The sequence below is a fragment of the Symphalangus syndactylus genome, chromosome 12 (assembly GCF_028878055.3).
Source record: "Symphalangus syndactylus isolate Jambi chromosome 12, NHGRI_mSymSyn1-v2.1_pri, whole genome shotgun sequence".
NCBI lineage: Eukaryota > Metazoa > Chordata > Mammalia > Primates > Hylobatidae > Symphalangus > Symphalangus syndactylus.
Genome location: NC_072441.2, coordinates 37740207 through 37758378, shown reverse-complemented (window position 1 = coordinate 37758378; position 18172 = coordinate 37740207). Strand labels below are relative to the sequence as shown.

Here is an 18172-nt window from a genome sequence, read left to right as displayed (position 1 = left end):
CTAATATCAAGAACGAAAAGGGAGACATTACTTCAGATTCTACAGATATTTACAATTTGATAAGGAAATGTTATGAACAATTTCATGCTGGTAAATGTAGTAATTTCATTGATGTTAACAAATTCCTAGAAAAACACATACTGCCAAACAAAAGAAGACATAGAAAATCCTAAATAGTCATAACTACTGAAAAAATTAAATCAATTATTAAGAGCCCTTCCACAATGATAACTCCAGCTGTAGATGGCATCACTGGCCAATTCTATCAAACCCACCCAGAGAACAGCAAAGGAGTGAACACTCTTCAACTTGACCTAGATTACCATACTTTTGATACCAAAACCTGACCAAGACATTATGGCAAAGGAAAATAACAGTTCAATTGCACTCCTAAACATAGATGCAAAACTCCTAAACCAAATATTAGGAAGATGAACCCAGAAAGCTTAAATAGGATAATATATCATGACCAACTTCTGCCTATTGCCTCAATGTAAGGATGCAATAACTTTAAAAAGTGATGAGTGTAATTTGCTACAGTAATAGCATAAAAGGTAATTTCAAAAGATAGAGATAAAAATCTTGATAGAATTCAATATGCATTCATGCTTTAAAAAGTGCTTAGTAGCTAGACAGAAAAGATGTTTTCCAGTTTGATGAGAATAACTAAGAAAAACTTACAACATAAATACCTAGTGCTGAGACACTGAAGGCTTTGCCTTTCAAATGAGTAACAAGACTGTCTGTGATCACCACTTCTATCCAGCATTGTATTAGAGGTCCTCGCTAGTTTAATGAGACAAAAGAAATAAAAGGCATTAGGTTTGAAAGAAAGAACTAAACTCAGTAAGTGGATATGATTGTATTCATACGAATGTAAATAATCTATGATAGATTATAAAGTGAATTTAACAATTTTGATGAAATCATATAAATCAAAGTCAATATAAGAAAATCAATTGCACTTTTCTTTATCAACAACAAATATCTGAGATATAAAATTTAAAAATTTTTTCAAAAGCATGAAAGAATATCTAATACTTAGGAATAAATGTAGCAAGAAATGTATATGACCTTTATGCAGGAAAATGTAAAAAATGAAAAAGTATGTCTTATTCGTCATTGCACTCAATATTATCGATATGTCAGTTCTTCTTAAATAATTTCATACATCTGTAAATTCAGTGTAATTCTACTATAAATCTCAACACATTTTTATTTTTTATTTTTGGCGGGGAGAAGAATTTGACCAAAGTTTGTTCTGTCACTATACAGAAGAGCAAAGGACCAAGAATAAGTAAGGCAATCTTGAAACAGAGCAATATAACATCATAGGATTTAGTAACTACAGTGTCTCAAGACTTACAATAAAGCTAATTTAAGATAGTATCATATTGGCAAAAAGGATAAACAAATAGACCATTGGAACCATTCAGAAAAACCATAAACCAACCCACGCCTACCTGGAGACTTGATTTATGACAAAAGTGGTGTACACCTGATTTATGACAAATAGGAAAAGGAAGTTTGTTTAAACAATGGTTCTAGGACAATTGTATTTCCAAATAATAAAAAAGAAACTTAACTTTACCTACACCATAAACGAAAACCATTTCCAGATGAAATTAGTATGTAGATGTGAAAGGTAAAACTGCATAAAGATTTCAGAAGATAATACAGGGGAATATTTTCATGACCTTGAGGTATGCAAAGATTAATAGAACCAAAAAATTTTAATAATAAGTGAAAAGATTATGTTAAAATTAAAAACATATGTTCATCAGAAGACCCCATTAAGAGGTGGAAAAGCAAGCCACAGGATGGAAGGAAGTGTTTGCAACCCATATAATCTATAAAAAAATCTTACAAGATTATATAAGAACTCCTACAAATTTCTAAGAAAAAAGCAGACCACACAATAGAAAAATGGGGAAGATAATTGAAAAACAAGGACCAATAAACATTTGAAAAAGTGTTTAAGCTAATAATCAGGGAAATGCAAAATGTCAAAATCACTACATATCCATCACAAGTGCTGATCAGAACATAGAGTAATAGGAACTCACTTACCCTGCTTGTAAAGTGAAAGTTGATACCTTTTACAAACAGTTTGGCATTACATCTAGAGCCTACGCTTTTTACAGCTACTTTCCCTGTAAATTCTCAGCAGAGATGTGTGCACATGTGCATAAGACCCTTACTAGAATGATTATAGTAGCATTTACTCATAATAGCTAAAAATTGGAAACAACCCAAATGTCCATGAAAGAGTGGGCACATTTTTTCTAATATTCATACAATGGAATATTATACAACATTGAAAATAAACAAACTGCACCTACACATATAGCAAGAAGGGTTAGTTTCAAACATAAAGTTAAGCAAAATAAGCCAGATACAAAGGAATATATATTGTGTCCATTTATTGAAAAAATCAAAAACAGGCAAAACTAAATTATGGTGTTTAAGGAATGTATAATTGGGTAGTAAACAAGGAAGTAATTACCATAAAGGTCAGAATAGTGGTTAACTTTATGAGGAGGGAGGGTACTGGAATACAGGGCTCTGGGATGCTAGGAATGTTCAGTTACTTAACATGGGTGGTAATGACACAAGTAATCACTTTTTAATACTCATTAAACAGAACATTTATGTTTTATGTACTTTTTAATATACCTTATACTTTATAATTTAAAAGTTTAAAAAAAGACTAGTTAAATATATGGTATTATTTATGTTCTTAGGTTAAGATAGTTGGATATATCTATCTAAGAACAGAGATATTCTTGTTATTGAGGCCAGTGTTCATAATATATAAATTATAAATAATATTTAATTCATGTACCCTATTTCATTGGCTCCATACTCTGTGAGCCATGCATGGCAGAAACTATTGGAGTTTTTTACAGCTGAGAAAAGTGAGGCTTATCCAAATCCATATTGGATTTAGATGTGGCAAAGGTAGAATTTGAAACTGGGGCTTTTCCCCCCAAAAAATGGAAGTTAAAACCACAGGATTTAGTGCATATCCACTAGAACTGCTATTATCAAAAAAGTACATAGTAAGTGTTGGCGTGGATGTGGAGAAGTTGGATTTCTTATGCATTGCTGGTAAAAATATAAAACTGTGTGGCAGTTGTAGAAAGCAGTTTGGGAGTTTCTAAAAAATTAAATATAGAATTACCATATGACCCAGCAATTCTACTCCGAGGTGTTTACTCAAAAGAATGAAAAACAAAGACTCAAACGGATACTTGTATACCAGTGTTCACAGAAGTATTATTTGTAAGACAATAGCCAAGAGATGGAAACAACCCATGCCCATCAACAGTTGAAGAGATAAAATATGGTATACACATATAATAGAATATTATTCAGCCACAGTATGGACTGAAATTCTGATACAGGCTACAATATGGATGACCTTTGAAAACATGCTAAGTTACACAGCCAGACACAAATGGACAAATCTTGTGATTCCACCTATATGAGGCATGTATAATATGCAAACTCATAGAGACAGAAAATAGAATAGATGTTACTAGGGGTAGGAAGGAAGGGAAAATGGGGCATTAGTACTTCAGGGGTATAGAGTTTCTGTTTCAGATGATGAAAAGTACTGAAAGTAATGGTGATGGTTACATACATTGTGAATGTACTTAATGCACTGAATCGTACAATTAAAAATGGTAAGAAAAACACTTTAATAGTACATTTCATGTTATATATTTCACTATAATATAAATATTTTAAAAAGACAGGACAAATATTCTGATGAACTTTATTTACCCTGAGTTTTCCAAACCAGCTCCTAAAATTATTCTGGGGAAATCAGGGGTCCTGGTCTTAACTCCAGGAAGAGGAAAAGGAAGGTGGGTGTAGCTTACGTTTTCAAGGTTAATTTCTACCAGTCTTGAAATGCTTCATGTTCCAGAGATCCTCCTGGTCAGCAATAAATTGGTATATAAAAGACAAACTACTTCTACATCAATCAGGAATTACATAAATGCGGGCTCTATGTTTGTATTTAATATAATGGTTATGTAAAGATGTGCACACCTGCCTTAGGGATGAGGAGGATGAGGAGTGAGGCTATGAAACAAATAGGGTAGTCTGAGGTATTTCTCCTTGGCACGAGTTAGCAATGAGTTAGCCATTTTCATATGTAAAGAATAAGCTAGAAAAATAGGTAAGCTGTAAACTTTTCCCATTTTTTAGTGCTTTACACAAATTCTTTAATCCGTAAACCCACTTCGTTGAGATAGTCTTCCTGCTTTAAAAAAATCAAATTATTTAACTTCATTGCAAGGAACATTTCAAAAACAATCTTCGATGTTCAGCTAGTGTTGGATTTCCCAAGACATATTGATGGAGATATTAAGGCAAATAATCCATTGTATTTCCCTGCAACACTTTAAAATATCCCACAGCACTTGCATTAGGGAAGAAAAGTGTTTCTTCCAATGTGATTTTATATGCTTTTTTTAGTTCATGCCAAACTTCTTTTCAAGTCTTAATAAAAAGTTTCATCTTTTTCTGCTTCTATGAAAAAGTTTAGGTTTGTGGCATATATAATATCTTTCTACTTTCTAGATTATTTTATACTTCATATTTCTGAAAAAATGAGTATAATAATTGTACCCATTAGTTTTAAAACTGAAATTAATATACAATGATAATTATGTAGAATTGTCCTGACAATATAGTATGGTTGCTACGAGCTCTGCTGCTGGAGCTAGCCTGTATGGATTTGAATCCTGGCTCTGCCACTTACTAGGTAGGAGACCTTGAGCAAGGCATTTGACCCATGTATGCTTCGTGAAGTTTATTTATCTGTAAAATGGAGCTAACAGTAATATCTACTGTATAGAATTGTTATGAGAACTAAATGAGTTGATATCTGTAAAGCAATTCAAATAGTGCTGGGCACATAGAAAACACTATTTGAATATTTGTTCAGTAAAATAGTGTAAGTTAGTTGTGATCCTGAACTTTGTGCTTTTATTTTTTCATGTGCAAAATAGTGATCTTTATCTCAAAAGAATATGTAAATGTTACTGAAATGTCAATAGTAACTATAATTTGGAAATTCTTTGAAAGAAAGTTGGTAGACGTTACTGTTTACAGTGTAATTATCAGTACGACAGAATGTATCTTCAGTAGAAGGTAGAATAACTCTGAACTACTATGGAATAGTGGATTTTGATCAAACACCTTGTTTTCTTTTGCAACTTTGCCCTAGATAGGAAGGATAGCCTTTTCATGGCCGAAGATATTGGATCAATCATCATGACCCCACCAATTGTTGACATAATAATTAATCCATGTAAATTACCCGAGTGATTTTAAGAAAATGATTTATATAATCTGTGATGTGAGAAATCACTTGTTTCATTATTCATCACCTGTTATGCAATTTGGATTTAATTTGGTTTGTTTTATGTTATTTTGCTGCTCTATTAACTTAATGATTTGAGTAATTATTTATAATTTGTGATATTAGGTAATAGGTTTAGAAGATATTATTAGATAATTCATGACAAAATGTTCATGGATATTATAGGAAGTTCTGCTATTTTAATCTGAATGCTGCATATAGTTTGATTATAATGCATTTTTCTACATAATTCATATAACACAACTATAATTTTCCATTGACATAGAATTATCATAGTTATCAATATTATTTAACATAGAATAGACAGCTAATTGTGCCCTTGGTCCTCCGTTTTTCATGTATCTGTGGGAGTATGATACTATCCCTGGATAATTCTATTTTCTTTTTTTTTTTTGAGATGGAGTCTTGCTCTGTCACCCAAGCTCAAGTGCAGTGGCGCGATCTCTGCTCACTGCAAGCTCTGCCTCCCGGGTTCACGCCATTCTCCTGCCTCAGCCTCCAGAGTAGCTGGGACTACAGGCACTCGCCACCACGCCCGGCTAATTTTTTTGTATTTTTAGTAGAGACGGGGTTTCACCACATTAGCCAGGATGGTCTTGATCTCCTGACCTCGTGATCCGCCCGCCTCGGCCTCCCAAGGTGCTGGGATTAAAGGCGTGAGCCACCACGCCGGGCCTATCCCTGGAGAATTCTAATGTCAAGTGAAGAAAATAAATGATTTGATACCGTCCCACTATTTATTTCCCAAGACTAATTATAAATCTCTGTATATTGCTGCTTCTGCTCTTGGAAATTCCTCATAAGTATCTTTATCCTGATTTTATAGCATTTCCTCCTCATCATTACTAGGACTTATACTTTGAATAGTGTTGTTTGCATTTGTTTATGTGGATTTCCTTGACCATTTCTCTCCAGACATATAGATTGGACTGGCCTAATGCTAGTCAAGATTTTTCACAGGAAAACAGATTCTACAGGTGTACAATCTCTCACTTGCAACGTCTAACTTCCTAAGCTTTGCAAACTTGAAAACAAAACATAACTCATTTGAGACCATCCTGGCTAACACGGTGAAACCCATCTCTATTAAAAATACAAAGAAGAAAATTAGCTGGGCGTGGTGGCACACACCTGTAATTCCAGCCACTTGGGAGCCTGAGGCAGGAGAATCACTTGAACCTAGAGGCAGAGGTTGCAGTGAGTAATATAAATATTACTATATAATATAGTATATATAAATGTATATAAATATATATACTATATAATATATATAAATCACCATATTGTCTTTCTAAAATCTGAAGGAAAAAATCACATATTTTGAAATACATTTGGCTGCAAGGGTTACATGCAACCTGTAATCATGATTTTTTTTTTTTTTGAGACGAAGTCTCACTCTTGTCCCCGAGACTGGAGTGCAGTGGCGTGATCTCAGCTCACCGCAACCTCTGCCCCTGTGTTCAAGTGATTGCCTGGCCTCAGCCTCCCAAGTGGCTGGGATTACAGGCATCTGCCACCATGCCTGGCTAATTTTGTATTTTTAGTAGAGATGGGGTTTCTCCATGTTGGTCAGTCTGGTGTTGAACTCCCGACCTCAGATGATCCGCCTGCCTCAGCCTCCCAAAGTGCTGGGATTACAGGCGTGAGCCACTGCGCCCGGCTGATTGTTTTTGATGTTCTGTAATCATGAGTACTCTATGGTCAAAGAATATAAAATTTATATTCTAATTAGGAATGTTAATCTTTAACTTTTTCTCTTAGGTTACCTATAGTAATAATACATTAATGATGTATTATTAAATTATAATCAGTGGTTCCACCTCCCTTGAAACAAACAATTATTGTTAATGTGGCTTAACAATAATGTGGCTTAAGTCAAATTCTCAAATCACATGTTTTAAAGAAATATTTGACTGGCTCCACATATTACTTACAAGGACTGATGATGAATTCTAAATTAACATTAGCCACATAAACAGTTTCACAGTATTTGAGTACAGTGGCTCTTTATGGGATGTCTTGGGATGCTAACATCATATATTGCATCTATATTTAGCTCTTCTCTCCTTCTTTCCTACAGTCTGGGGAGGAAATCTTTTTATATGAATTGCATTTTTGTTACAGTAACATTTCTCATATAGAATATGTAAATTGCTAACCACATAACCCTTTAGTGAGTTAGTTATAATTCGCTTGTAAAAATCTAATTTGTTAACTGTCATTTTTAGGTATTTACTACCAGGGAGTACCCAATTCTTCTTGAGAACACCAACCTACAACTTGAAGTACAATTCACCCGGAATGACTCGCTCCAGTGTTTTGTTTACATCCAGATATGGCCATTTGTGAAACAGAAGGGAAGATCGCCATTGGTTATACATAACAGCAATTCATTTTTTTCCCCTGAAGTTGAACATGCAAAGAACATGACCATTAAGTGCTGTTTTATGTATATAAGACATATATATGTGTGAAAATATATGCACATATGCACCCAAATAACATATATTTATTATATTAAATAATATATGAAAGAAGAATTAGCAGAAAATGGAATATAAGACTTAACCTTTCTGGAAATGTAATAAACCATGTTAAAATTGTTTACACAAATATGTGAATGTCTAGAACTTGCTAGGTTTATAATTAATTCCTTCCTACTAGAAATGTTATTTTTGCTGCAGAGTATATAAAACAAATTGATCTTGAAGATCCAATTACAGTGTTAAATTATTTTCTAGATAACATGCCTTTTGACCTGAAAAACGGTTTAGTATAATACCTTAAAAATTCTCATATATAGTAGCTATTTTAAATGAAACAAAAAGATTTAGAAGCCTGGTGTTGCTTGATGATAAGATTAAGAAGTTTAAAACGGGTTTATCATTACTGTAGCACACTGTAAAGTACTAGAAAAGTCATAACCTGATTCTCCAACCTTTTTATTCCTCTATGTGGAAATTTAGCTACTTGTAATAATGTACGTTTTCAGTAAGGATCTGGTAAGATCATATTATGATCTAAAATGAAAGACAGGCTGGGCTTGGTGGCTCACGCCTGTAATCCCAGCACTTTGGGAGGCTGAGGTGAGTGGATCACCAGAGGTCAGGAGTTTGAGACTAGCCTGGCCAACATGGTGAAACCCCATCTCTACTAAAAATACAAAAATTAGCTGGGCGTGGTGGTAAGCGTCTGTAATCCCAGCTACTTGGGAGGCTGAGACAGGAGAATCACTTGAACCCGGGAGGCAGAGGTTGCAGTGAGCCGAGATCGTGCCATTGTATTCCAGCCTGGGTGACAAGAATGAAACTCTGTCTCAAATAAATAAATAAATAACAAGAAGATAAAAATAAATAAAATGGAAGACAATCCAATGGGTTAAAAATAAAATGTAAACTAGCTTTCATTTTTACTTTTCATAGTGAATCACATAAAGGAACAGAAAATGATGGTAACAAAATCTATATGGCTTTTATGTCTTATACCACTCATTTTTATTTGGAAAGTATATCTTTGATGGGTTTAATATATGGTTAAATACAATTTCTGCTGTTTCACAGAAGTAGGAGAGCTGACACATTTCACTCATTTTAGTGTTACAGGATAATGAGACAAACTTATTTTTATAAATCTCTCAAGGTTGAAATCAACTTATGTTGCAAAGTCTAATACAGTAGTTTCTCATTGCACCACAGAAACAGTTAAAGGATTGTGAATAGAAGATTTCAGTTATCACATATTAAAAGTCATCAGTGTACCCTTGAGGGTTTTTTAAAAATCAAAACAGAGAACGAGGTGTTCTTGTCCAAAGTTGTTATGCATAAGTTTAATAGCAGTTTACTTCCTTTTCTTGAATACAGTTTTTAAAACCAAGAATGTGCTTTCAGTTTTCCATAAAAATATAAGCCGTACTACTTTGACATTGAAATCATCAGTGCAGCCGTCACTTCTTAGAATTTATTTAAACTTCTCCCAACAGTTTTATTTTCTCCTAGCTGCTATTTTCAAAATTCATGAATGTTTTACCTCCTTTTACTATTCTGAAAGTTATTTCAAGAAGTGGCCCCAAAGCAGGAGAACTGAGAGGGGCAAATTGGCCTGGTTTAATTCACAGCCTGAATAATTGGCAACCTAAAGTTATGAGTTAGATGTATTTTGCTTTTCAAACCATCTTCTGAGCCTTTTTTAGGCTGAAATAATTTGTTTCTTTCTCAAATTATTGCTAGCTACTTGATTCTTATGACTACCTAACATCCACATTTGGTAGGTATTTTTCCTATCTGCATGCATCCCAAAGAAGAATTTGCTATTTGTGGAAGAAGAGGATAAGAGTGTCAGAATGAAGGAAATTACAGTGACTACACTGTTTATGACTCCATTTTGTGAATTCTTAAATATGTTATAGATTTTTTTTAGAAAAAATAATGCAAACATTGGGATACTACAGAATCACCATAAGGATGATCAACAAGTAATAAGTATTGTCATGGAGTTCATTTTTCTTTTAAATTCATGATTTGGCCACAAAAATATATATATAACTTTTAAGTGTCTGATATATGATAACAGCCCAGTTTGTTGGCCACTCATTTGCATTATCTTAAATCACAAATAATTACTTAATTTGCTGGAGTGTGTGCTTTGCAACTTTTGTACCAGAGCAAAATTTTTATTTAAAACAAAAAATAACAATGTCCATCACCAGGAGAAACGCTCCTCCCAGAAAACACACACACACACACACACTCACACACACACACAATTTAAAAACTGAGTAAATTTAAATATATGAAAGTACCCGACAAATTGATTTCAACAAATAAATTTCATTTCTCTAGCTACTTATGTCTGGCCTTATTTTGAGCGTTACAATTTTATTGCCTTCATTTGCCTGTTTAGACTGATGTAATTTGATATGATGAAGTTGTGAATAAAAGCCTTGTGTTCATTATTTATATATACTACCTGGTATGCTATGGACTGTGTCTGCTGTAGTGCTATTCCCTAATGAGCAACTAAGAAGAGAAGACACAACAATAAACCATGGAAGTGTCGGGAGGCCATGGAAATGATTTAGAGGTATAAAATACTCCCCAGTTTTTATTATAAATTTTTATTCATAGGTTAAAACATATCAGCATAAGTGATAGTACAGGTGTGACTCCCTTTTCTAAGAGAGAAAATAGCTTTATTCGAAAACTCCGAAAGCTACTTAATCTTACCAGAGGTTTTTAATAGGGGAACTGGGTTTACTTACAATGAAAGCATATTTTCATTCTGCTATAGAAAAACATATCCCTGCTCATTCAGTAAATCTAAGATTGGAATGCTTTCTAGAACTATGCAATATTTGAATAATTTCTAGAAATGTCTAAGAAACAACCTTTTTTATTTTAAATCATCACTTACAAATGTAGTCTGAGACTGCAAATTAGTTTTCACTTGAATAATCCAGCATTATAGATTAGTTACCATTTGCTCTATATAATCTATTGAAGGAACTATTATTATTCATATTTTGATTAATTTTACTAGTAACAAATTTTTATTTTAGTAGCATTGCATTTACCTTAAATATGTAAAAATGAAGTTGTAACAGGATCAAATATGGAAATGGCAATGGTAACTCTGCCTAGAACATAGTTGAATGTCCTTGGTTGTCTGTAAGATGCAAAGATCTATACAAATTTTATCATAGGTCAAAATTATTTCTAAATACACAAACAGTTTCAACTATTTCTCCCTCCCTAAAACTAAAACCAAACCAAACCCAAATGAAGAAACCTAAACTTCTTTTCATCTAATAGTTATACCCAACTAGATAATAGTAGCTTCTAGACATCAATAAAAAGATTTCATTTTAACTGTCTTTTTAATTTGTAAAATATATGAGTATGGAATTTTGTATCTAACTTGAAATTTCAGATGTTTTAATAATCCAGATACTTTCTTCTTTAGCATGTCGAAGTACTAATAGTTTCAAAATTTCTTTAGATCTAAACATATACATTACTCGACTTTTTCAAAAGTATCAAAAAATTGATAGCTGCAGAAATGCCATTATTTGATTTTCTATAAAACACGGATTCATTCTTAAAATGTATATTCTTTAAAAAATAGTAAATACCTCAAGAATGACAGAAAACTTTCCTTTTCTGTTCTGTAATGCTAATTTAAACTTTGAGTCTTAGTTTACATGGTCATAGGGGTTAAATAATAAAATGTATAACTGTACAATTAATTGTGTTCTTGTGACCTGATGATTTTTTGAAAATTTGCTTTTCTCTTTAAATTAAGAAATTTAAGTTTTCAAGGGCCATATTAGTTATCTAAATATTTTGGGCTAATGTTGATTTATAAATAAATAAAAATTTAGAACTATATTCATGATGACAATTTTGTTACTTACACTGCCTATTCTTTATTTCTTCTTTTTTAGTTCAAAGGTGAAATTTTGACCTTTGTATTAACAAAGCCTCAAGAAAAGAGAAATTCTGCCTTTTAAACATTGGTTTTCCTTGCATGTTATGGTGGTGTGGTTTTGCCTCAGCAATAATAAAACATAAAATATGTTGTTGCATCAAGTTCAGTTTGTCTGCTGAGATTATTTTTAAGAACCAGGTTGAAGTCTCTATGCCTAAAAAAGCATTTATTGTTTGGATCCATATAAAGCAAGATACATGGCTACAAATAAGTCTTGCAACCAAAATTGGTATATTAAAATTTACTGCACACTTTGAGATTGCTGCCATTTTTTGGTGCTTTTTGGACCTCGTCATAAAGGGATGTATCGTATATTGAGGGAAAATTACTCAAGTTACACATTCTACGTTAACTGCACTGTATTATCTACAGCTACGATTAATGGGCCAATAGTTCCTAAATTAGTAATAAGACTTACAAAAGTAATGAAATAACACTGATATTTCACTTTCAAAGGCTAACAGCAATTCTTGGTCCTGAGCTATTCAGTTCATACAATAACTACTGTACATGCTACAACATCTGAATATTAATGGTTTTGCTGCAGATTCTGGGTATGAGGATTAGCTCGAAAGCAATACATTTGCTAACATGAATCATGACTCAAATTATCCCCATGTGCTTTACTACCTGTATATGAATGCAAATGTTGTTACAGAAAATATGCCTGAAATGTCAATACAGTGTGCAATTAGCGTTGCATTGTCATGCTCCAGCATGTGATATCTGTATGGTGAAGTTATTTCAATTACTCTGATACTATAATAAAAAAGTTTAACCTAAGAAAGCTACAATATGTCATCAAATGCTTATTTCTGTTTTACACACACACACACACACACACACACACAAATGGTTTTTTGTAATAGAAGACATTGGCTCCCAATTAAGGTTTCAGAGTGATGAGATATATTTTTACAGTAATTTTTACTGTGTACAGACAGCAATACCACTATGGGGATAACTTTATCTGCTATTAAAGTCAGGTCAAGTCAACATAATTGGTGTCAACTCTCATAGTTAGCTAGTAGGCCGACTGCTAAAATTTAGAAATGACATTTTTGTATCTAGCATCATGGATTATAGCAAAAGTATTACTAATCTGATTACAATTATGTCAGCATCTCTGCTATGAAGTTCATTTTCTTCAGTAATTTATAATCTCATCATTGTTAAAAATTAGAATACTAAGCCTCAGAAATAAGCATATCATATTGCCATTTATGCCATTGTTCTTTAGGATAATTATGCATAAAGTATCTAGAATAGTTTTCCTTTAAAAAAAAGACACACTTTGGATAAAAATTTAGGAAATCGGGATGTTAATGCATGTATGCCTTGCTTTTTGGAACTGACAACCAAATGGTATAATGGTTGACTCAAAAATATATTTTTAAAAATTCATTATTATTTTTATAAAGTTAAAATATTCTATAAAGACTTTGAAAGTTGAATTGATTTCTTTCAATGACTGCTAAAGATGAAGCCAATATGGGTAGTTTGCTATCTCCCTATTTTATCAAATAATTTTAATTTTATATATATATAATTTCATTGTTAATGGAATGGAAATCTTTTTTAAATTATAAAATAATCTTGGAATAATTTCAAGTGTTAGAAAACTATATAGTACCTTAAAAACAAGCATTTGGTTCTTTTGTAGAGAATAACATAATCTTTAACTTGCAGAGAGTTATCTTTTAATGGTTATTCATCAGGTATGTATACAGTATAGTGACAATCATGCCCATCGCCATGGTCAGGCAAATTTGGAAACGGTATAAAAATTGGAAGGTGTTTCTCTACTTTCAGTACTTCAAGAGTCTTTAGTATCCTCAGATGCACTGAGATTTTTCAGAAAGGGACAGCAGCATGCATCAGTTCCCAAACTAATTTCACCATGGCATGTTTTATTGCAGCGCATCTCTCAGGACTAAGTGACTTCTACTGAGCACACTTTAGAAAACACCAAAATACACAAATTCATTCACTAATAAAGTAATCAAAGCATTTAATAATGTATTTATCAAATACAGACTGGTGGTATAAATATGAACACTGACAAATCTGGTGCAAGAAATTTACTTGCACTTGAGAATTTGGTCATTTCCAGGGGAATATTTGAACCAGGGTTTCAAGAGGGATGGCTTGAAGCCAGGAAGGATGGCCAGAGGTAAATAACCCTAATGATAAACATGCGTTATGTTAGATATTTGCAACATAATCACGACATGTGAAGTAATGCAAAATGCTTGAGAATGTGGTCAGAATGTGATCCAAGCCTTTATGAATAGATATTAATTATTTATTGGGTCATATATGATAAAAGTTCATCTTTAATAAGAGTCTAAAGTCATCCATCAGCAGATGAGAACTTTGCATAATAACAGGATATATCTAGAAACACTTGCTGGCCATCTGAAAGCATCTTCTCACACAAAACAAGAAGGCCTGTTTGTGGCTGACTTCCTTCCTTCAAAGCTGGAATTTATTCAGAGTTTGTCATATTTGTGAGAGACAGCATTTGTCAAGTCAGATTTTTTTTATGTGTCTAAGTTTTCTTTAAGCAACATGTTAGGCCTTAAGAAATTTTATCCTACTCCATTCTGTATGGTTCCATGTGAAATACTGCTAAATTAACCTCCTTCTTTAAAAATACAATAAATATACCACTATTTGGTATATTTAGGGAGTATATGCTGATGGCACTTAGTGACCTAAATTGTGCTGTTTTATACGGTTATCAAAAATACTAAGATGAGTATTGCTGTGCAATAGCGTTTTGACTATTGCACAGCAATGGGCTCTCATTGTTTTTGAAATGTTTTATTAAGGCAGCCTTCAATCTTTGATATTGTAATAGAAACACACAGTGAGAATATGCAAATTCCAACTCTCGTCCTCTCTAAGAATGGGTGCAAACATACAAAAACCCTTTAAGTATTAACTAGACACTGCAGTGACAAAAATTATCAAGGATAATAAAACTCTATTAATATATTTAGTCGAGTTCTGTCCTGTTACAACTATGCTGCTGTTAGTGTTAGAATAACTTGTAAAAGGTCAAGAAACAATAATTTTTTAAAACCTACAGCATGCTGTTAGCAGTAAAAACATTACCCTTGTGTTCATAATATATTGGATTTAGAGGAAAAGTATATGACACAGTGTATGTGAAAAATCTAGGTATATAAACCTTAATACAATCTAAGAAAATACCATTTCAGCATATTGCCTCATTTTCATTAAAACGATGAAAATGTGAATTCAGAAAACCACTTAGTCCTTAGGCTAAAAATAGGTAGATCATCAAAACCTAATATCATTTTAGTCCAAATTGGTATTTGTTTGGTAAATGTTCTACATCATAATGTGAGAAGTACAAAGGGAAACTCAAATTTGGGGGAGAAATTGAGGGGAGTTTTAAAAATAAGCAAATTTAGCTAATTCCATTCTGTTTGACTCTTCCCAAACTGGAGTCAGACTTGTCTTGAAACAAAGAATAAGTAGACACCTCAGAAATTAGCTTGATTTCATATTTTAGCCTCAGGTTTTTCAGTCAAATAATACTTCTATTTGCTTTTTGAATTCTTGTTTTTTTCCTGACCATTTCTTAGTTTCTAAATTTCATCTCATTCAGCTTCAATTTTTCCCAGTGAAGCACTGCCACGTTACTTTCATTCTAAAGGTGCTGGGTAAATCTTGTCTATTTTTTGGTTGTTTTAATGAAAACGTTTTCTTATATTTATAGGAAAGAGCAAAGGCAGATTGTGCTTCTACATTATTATTTACATTTATTTACATATTATTTAAATTTTTTTCTTAGCAAATTGGCCCACAGTCAGTGTCCTGTTTTTCTGAGCAGTAGGTAAATAATGACAACTTCTGTAAGTTCTGTGGCTACTCAGAATCTCTTCAGAATATATGTCCTGCTAAACTGCAAAAGGGCCACTTCTGGACCTGAAATGTTCTAAGAAATGTTGATCATGCTTCTTCCTACACGTGATAGAAATTTCCAAGCAGTTTGCAGATCCAGCCTAGGTACTTGTTAGATGGGTGATTACAAATTTCTTAAGGGCTATGTAGCACCATCACACTTTGCCAAGTAATCTCCAAGCTTTGGGAAAATAAAAGGAAGCTCCTTACAAACACTGGATTCTCTCCTTTCCTCACTTCTTTAGCGTCCTACTTATCCTCTATTGTCTCTTTTTCATATGTAATAGAACATACACTGCAATAGGAAGCTGAAGATGTGGGTTCCTATCATAGTTTCATCCTGGTTCTTCTATCTACTTGCTGAGTGGAATAGGGTTGCCAACTTTGTCTATCTGAGAGTTTTGTTGTGAGGAAAATAACAAGCACTAGTCTTTGGAGTAAAGTATAATTTCCTCATTGCATATTAAAAAAACCCAACTCACCCGATTGTCAGAAAGATTCTATCCACTTTGTGATTGTAAGTCGGGGGCGGGGGTGGTTAGCGTTGAGTTTCAGGTTCTGTAAGAACGGGACTAAGGAAACTCATTACCAGGTGGTAATCATCTTCATCTATTCAATAACACTGTTTGGTGTACACACTAAATTGTGGCACTGGAGAGTCACATACAACTGAAGTAACTCACCAGTTCCTAGAGGCAGGTGGGCACCTAGGGAGAGAGAGGCAGCGGCGCCTTCCAGGTGCTCTCCCTGGTACAGAGGCGGCGGGGGCCAGGGCTGTCAGTGAGAGGTGACAGCGTGCTGGCAGTCCTCACAGCCCTCACTCACTCTTGGCGCCTCCTCTGCCTGGGCTGCCACTTTGGTGGCACTTGAGGAGCCCTTCAGCCCACCACTGCACTGTGGGAGCCCCTTTCTGGGCTGGCCAAGGCGGGAGCCGGCTCCCTCGGCTTGCGGAGAGGTGTGGAGGGAGAGGCGCCAGCGGGAACCGGAGCTGCGCCACGCTTGCAAGCCAGCTGGAGTTCCGGGTGGGCGTGGGCTTGGCGGGCCCCTCACTCAGAGCAGCCGGCCGGCCCTGCCGGCCCTGGGCAATGAGGGGCTTAGCACCCAGGCCAGCGGCTGCGGAGGGTGTACTGGGTCCCTCCAGCAGTGCCAGCCGACCGGCGCTGCACTCGATTTCTCACCGGGCCTTAGCTGCCTTCCCACGGGGCAGGGCTCGGGACCTGCAGCCAGCTATGCCTGAGCCTCCCACCCCCTCCATGGGCTCCGGTGCGGCCGGAGCCTCCCCGACGAGCGCCACCCCCTGCTCCACGGCACCCAGTCCCATCCCAAGGGCTGAGGAGTGCGAGCGCACGGCGCGGGACTGGCAGGCAGCTCCACCTGCAGCCCCAGTGCGGGATCCACTGGGTGAAGCCACCTGGGCTCCTGAGTCTGGTGGAGATGTGGAGAACCTTTATGTCTAGCTCAGGGATTGTAAACACACCAATCAGCACCCTGTGTCTAGCTCAGGGTCTGTGAATGCACCAATGGACACTCTGCATCTAGCTACTCTGGTGGGGCCTTGGAGAACCTTTATGTCTAGCTCAAGGATTGTAAATACACCAATCGGCACTCTGTATCTAGCTCAAGGTTTGTAAACACACCAGTCAGCACCCTGTGTCTAGCTCAGGGTCTATGAATGCACCAATGGACACTCTGTATCTAGCTGCTCTGGTGGGGCCTTGGGGAACCTTTGTGTCCATACTCTGTATCTAACTGATCTCATGGGGATGTGGAGAACCTTTATGTCTAGCTCAGGGATTGTAAACGCACCAATCAGCACCCTGTCAAAACAGACCACTGGGCTCTACCAATCAGCAGGACGTGGGTGGGGCCAGATAAGAGAATAAAAGCAGGCTGCCCGAGCCAGCAGGTGCAACCGGCTCAGGTCTCCTTCCACACTGTGGAAGCTTTGTTCTTTTGCTCTTTGCAATAAATCTTGCTACTGCTCACTCTTTGGGTCCACACTGCTTTTGTGAGCTGTAACACTCACCTCGAAGGTCTGCAGCTTCACTCCTGAAGCCAGCAAGACCACGAGCCCACCGGGAGGAACGAACAACTCCACACGTGCCGCTTTAAGAGCTGTAACACTCACTGCGAAGGTCTGCAGCTTCACTCCTGAGCCAGCGAGACCACGAACCCACCAGAAGGAAGAAACTCCGAACACATCCGAACATCAGAAGGAACGAACAACTCCAGACGCGCCACCTTAAGAGCTGTAACACTCACCGCGAGGGTCCGCGGCTTCATTCTTGAAGTCAGTGAGACCAAGAACCCACCAATTCCGGACACATCAGGACACCCAGGCCCACGTGCCAGGCT

The 18172-nt window shown here is 35.5% G+C and overlaps 1 protein-coding gene across 3 annotated transcripts in view; it reads left to right on the top strand.

Annotated features, from left to right (window-relative positions):
* TTLL7 (tubulin tyrosine ligase like 7) overlaps window positions 1–12675 on the top strand; it is a 135653-nt gene extending 122978 nt beyond the window's left edge. For 2 of the 3 annotated variants that reach the window (XM_063624201.1, XM_063624200.1), the window contains one exon: window positions 7627–12675. In XM_063624201.1, coding sequence (XP_063480271.1) covers window positions 7627–7747 — 121 coding nt within the window. In that variant the 3' untranslated portion in view covers window positions 7748–12675. The remainder of the gene's footprint in view (window positions 1–7626) is intronic. The other variant, XR_010117321.1, reaches the window with a different exon arrangement.
* The last annotated feature ends 5497 nt before the right edge of the window (window positions 12676–18172 follow it).